Here is a 4,889-nt window from a genome sequence, read left to right as displayed (position 1 = left end):
AATTTGATACTGAATAAATTTGAAAATGGCTTGTGATTAGGATAATATCTCTTTTTAATATATGTTTTCATGTGTGGAGGTGTATATGTATAGGGTGAAAAAACACTTCTCACACCTTTTATGTATACAATATTCACTTACTATTAACTAGGAATACAAAACATCACATGTTAGGGGAATTCAGTAGGTTAATTAACATATTCTTTATTTCAAATCAATCATGGTGAGTGTAAAAAATAGTATTTATTGATGGGACATTTGGGTAAAAGTTGAAGGTTAATTTAATATATTAATTACAAAAAAATTGATTGACTTTATTTTTTCAATTCTCAAGAAACGTCCCACTCTTCATTTCTCACACACACACACACACACATATGTTTTTTTATTAATAAAATATACGTTTAGAATAATTTTCTTTCTATCAAGATAACTCGAATATGGCTAGTTCAAAAATTATTTCTTCGAGTCAGTCTATGTTATTCAACACGAGCTACAAAATGAGTATAATATTGATATATTTTATCAACTTCTAAAATGCGTAAATATTTTTCACAAATATGATTTATGATAAATTCTAAGTACACATGAGCAAAATAAATTATCAACCTTTGGACTCTTAGTGTGACGATAAATCTAAATATAAATTATTTTATTTGCTAAGTTACCCATATTAAGTTTAGGCCCATATAAAAATAGTAAAAAAGTTTGGAGTGTTACCATCTGCAAGTTGACATCCACCTCAGACCACAAGATGGCTCACGATTGTGGTTTTCATCTCAGAAGTACCTTACTTCCATCCTTGCATCCCTTGTCAATGTTTTCGCTGTCTGCATCATGCCTGCATAGCTCGATTGCATTTACAGCTTGTATTTTGCCTGTAGAGTGTGCTTGTGTTCTTCTTAAACAATATGCCTGCATTCTTGCTTGCATCTCGTTGTCGCAATATTTGTGTTGGTCCTACCTGCATATCTTGCCAAAGTGCCTCACTCCCTTGAGATCCATGATATATAGCTCAACCATTCCCTCTTTCTCCATTGTCCAATGTGCATTCTTCTTCCCATAAATCTATTCTTCTTTGGTTGACAAAGAATGAGTCTATCCTCAAGCACGGGACCTATGGGTATATATCCTAACGATTCTAGGAGCGACAGTCTCTTGTGTACTTGACACATTATATTCGCACATTAAAAAAATTATCATGTTGCAACAAGTCGACAGAATTATTTTGATGTCCAATTATTAGAAACATTAACGTCATCTACTCGAATTTAATCTTGGACCATCACTTGTCACGATCATTTATTTTGTCAGCAATCATCTCTTATCTCTTGTCTAATCCTATTGTATAAAATTATTTCTTCTCAAACTCACTTTCAAATATATATTTTATGAGACTTAAAACTATTATTGAAAATTTCAACTACACATTTCATTAATTAAAAATTTAAATTTTGACTAAATACTTAATAGCTAATACATGTTTTTATTATTGCAACTTTTTTTTTTTTTACATAGTTTAAATTCGTTACAAACAATCTTGTTCGACATTAATTTTTAGAATTGATTTTTGATCGTTGAAGAGAGAAAGTGGTCCGATATGTGAGAGAATCAGTAAAAAATAACGATTGTAATAGTAAAATAATGATAAAAAAATTAATGTTTTAAGAGAAAAAGTTAATATCAAATATGCACTTAATGTTGGGATCCCATTTTTATTATTTTTGCAATATAGAAAATTAAATATATTATTTGTTTTGGTCTGTTAATTGCAAGCAATAAATTATAAACATTTCAGCTTCACCACTCCCCGATAGCCACATGGAGCTACTCTATCTCTTCCGTTCCATCCTCTCCACAACTTTTACCTCCCTTGTTCTGTCACTCCTCCTCCCCTTCCGCCACCTCTTTCGCCGCGTCTCCACCGCAAGCTCAGCCGAGGACGTTGGAAACTCAATCTTCCTCTACCAAGGCACCGTCTGGCACGAGCGTCGCCTCCCCGTCCACCATTCCTTCCGTTACAACGTCCGATACGCCTTCATTGATCTCGACCGTGCGCGGAGACACGTTCCGTCTGACCACCTCTCCGGAGAAGAAGCTCGGCGTGCTGCTGAAACTAATGGCACCGTGTAATTTTTCTCCCAAATTTGCATATATATAAAAGTTTGATTTAGTGTATACGGTATACCTAATGTTGGTTTATTCAAGTTATTACACTTTTTAATAATGTATATTGACTTTGTAAATTTGGATTGCGATTGATATTAAATTTGGATTTTCATTGATGTCAATACCATTTCACAAAGTTATCAACATGGTAGAACTTCAAATTCCAATAAGCCTGCCTTTTATATAGTGTTTCTCATGTCCTTTACTAATTATTAATTAGGTGCTAATATCTTTGAAATGAAAAATGCCAAGATAGGATTAAGCCTTGATATCATTGCATTGGCTCCAAAATATTGTATTCGTGAAGCAAAGACGTGTTTTTGGTTGTTTCTTATTCAAGTGTCTAAATTTTGCAAGAGATTCAATTTGCAACTGACGATTTAAATCTATTCAACAGTTTTCTTTTGACAATACCTCCTAGTGTGGGATATGAACAAAATCCATTGAGTGTCTACTATTGCTACGATGTTGAAGGCTCTACACAGACTTTGAAGAAATGTATTGCTGAGGTGAGTTGGCAGGATTTTTAACTTTGATGCAGTTTGCCTAATTACTTGGAATTGGAGGCAAAAGGTCATGTTTTTATATCAATAACTGCACTAACCGAGCTTCATGAGAAAGCTTCACTGGAAAAACCAAAACGCAATTATGTCATAATTCAATCATAACAGTAAAATGTGATACGCAGTTACAACTTTTTGGTTGTTTCCGATATGAAGTTGGAACATAAACTGCTTGCTGAAGTACACATGACAAGAAAATTTGTCTTGTTTTTTCAAAATTTCGAATGTATTTTTATCTTCAGGTGGATTTTGGCTACACTAACCTATGCTAAAGTATGTATCTTTAAATTTGATGCAATTGTGACTTTACCTATCCATTGAGGGGTATTATGTGCACTGATATCTGGGCGAGAGAAACAGATGTGTAGGATGCTGGGATTCCATGGATGTTGGACCTATGTTAATTTTTCTCTTTCAATGGTTAAGTGCTGAAAAGGATAGTCAGTCAATGAAAATTCATATTGGGACATCCCTAAATAAGAGTGCTCGAGTGTAATTTCCTTTTCCTTCTCAGGTTTTTGCTGCAGCATTAAAAATAATGAAAAGATACTTTTATTCTTTCTTTATGATGCCAATGTTCTTCAAGCTTTAAGGATTGTCGTTGGCCAATTCTTTTTACCTTCTCTGTTTCTGCTCTCAGCTATTCCTAACATCAATATGATTGCTTCAGGTTACAAACACACCATGGGGTGAAAGAGTGTTGTTTTCATTCAATCCGACCTCTGATTTAGTGGCAAAACCTCTTCATGTTAGTCCTTTCATGGTAAGAATTCATCAATTTTTTCTAATATTATGGATGACTGGGTGGTTCATATTTGTTAATCCCTTTCTTATTTCCATTCCTTACTTTTTAACTAGCTTTGTTGCTTTGTACCAGTTACTTGTGAATTCATTTCTCATATGTTAATGATAATCAATCATAGGATATGCTTGGGAATTGGCATATGCAAACCAATGATCCTGGGGATAATCTTCGAGTAGTAATTTCAGTACAGCACCCCGAGCTTGGTAACTATTTCACAGCTTCATTAACAGCCAAGAGGGTCACCTCCTTGAAAGCAGGGGATCATGCACAATTCTTCTGGTTGATGCCCCATAAAGTTGCATTATGGATATATTGGAATGTAAGTATTCTTTAATGCTGAGAAACTAATTACCTTTCTATTGGCTTTAAGATCACTCTTATCTCCCTATTTGTTGGACCGTGTAATAGGTTTGGTGTGCTTTTTGTGATGGTATTGTCACTACGGATTTGGAATGATGTTTCTGGCAATAGGCTTGGTACCTGTGTTTGTTGTTCTGGAACTTAGTTTTCTATATTGCTCTTTTCTATATTTCTGCTAGCAAGTGGCATTAATTGTTTCCCTAGCAAATGATCCGCCAAAATTAACCAACTGTATGCCTATTAAAGATGTTCGATTCCTTATTTATTTTCTCAGAAGATGTGTAGGAATGTTCAGAGCATTTAGCATTTAAGTGGATGTTTATTTCTTTGTCATTATGTGTTATCCTAGGCTCTCAAACTTTGGTGGAAAAATGTTTTGTTCATTCAACATCCAAGATATCAAACTCCAATGTATAGAGAAGAAACTTTACTGCGTGATAAAAATCTCCGATGTTGTCGATCATTTGGGTGCAATGAGCTAAACAATCCACATGTTGAAGCAAGGAAATATGATGCAGTAGCTGAAACTAGGGACAATCATCACTTCACATGGAGAGATGCTAAGTGGCCCTGGTGCTGACTATGAACCTGTAAGTTTGTATCAGCTAAGCTCTCAATAAAATATCCATATAAGAAAATTGAGATAGGATTTTTTGAGCTCTGATGCACAGGAAAGTTTAGGATGTAAACGCTTCATTATTCTTGTTCCAAGTCTTCTGCCACCCCTTTTGTATTTGTTGAGACCAACTCGTACTCAAAACTCATGAGATCCCCATCTCTCCCCCCCCCCCCCCCCCCCCTCCCTCTCTCTCTCTCTGGGTGAGCATGCACACAGTCTTGTTAAATTTCATGTGTAAATTTCTGTAATATGTTGTTTCAATTTTGAGAAAGTCAGTTTATTTATAACGGAGCACATGCTATTCTGGAATGATTATCTAAATTGTTACAACGATACGGTAAGTCTAGGTTGACACAATTTTAGCATTGAGAAA

General features: G+C 34.8%; 1 protein-coding gene across 1 annotated transcript; it reads left to right on the top strand.

The window, feature by feature from the left end:
• The first annotated feature begins 1,787 nt into the window (after positions 1 to 1,787).
• On the top strand, positions 1,788 to 4,623 carry LOC111402234. The gene is made up of 5 exons (XM_023030399.1): positions 1,788 to 2,129; positions 2,567 to 2,678; positions 3,403 to 3,495; positions 3,656 to 3,856; positions 4,247 to 4,623. The coding sequence occupies exons 1-5, from the start codon at positions 1,822 to 1,824 to the stop codon at positions 4,475 to 4,477; spliced, it is 945 nt and encodes a 314-aa protein (XP_022886167.1). The 5' UTR covers positions 1,788 to 1,821; the 3' UTR covers positions 4,478 to 4,623.
• The last annotated feature ends 266 nt before the right edge of the window (positions 4,624 to 4,889 follow it).

Source organism: Olea europaea, chromosome 10 (assembly GCF_002742605.1).
Source record: "Olea europaea var. sylvestris chromosome 10, O_europaea_v1, whole genome shotgun sequence".
Classification (NCBI taxonomy): Eukaryota; Viridiplantae; Streptophyta; class Magnoliopsida; order Lamiales; family Oleaceae; genus Olea; species Olea europaea.
This window is presented reverse-complemented; position numbering and strand designations above follow the sequence as displayed.

Bases quoted from the DNA above. Each gene is read 5' to 3' on its own strand.
- LOC111402234 (XM_023030399.1), top strand. From the start codon at position 1,822: ATGGAGCTACTCTATCTCTTCCGTTCCATCCTCTCCACAACTTTTACC. The intron at 2,130-2,566 runs GTAATTTTTCTC...TCTATTCAACAG, and splicing joins GCTGAAACTAATGGCACCGT to TTTTCTTTTGACAATACCTC. The intron at 3,857-4,246 runs GTAAGTATTCTT...GTGTTATCCTAG, and splicing joins CATTATGGATATATTGGAAT to GCTCTCAAACTTTGGTGGAA.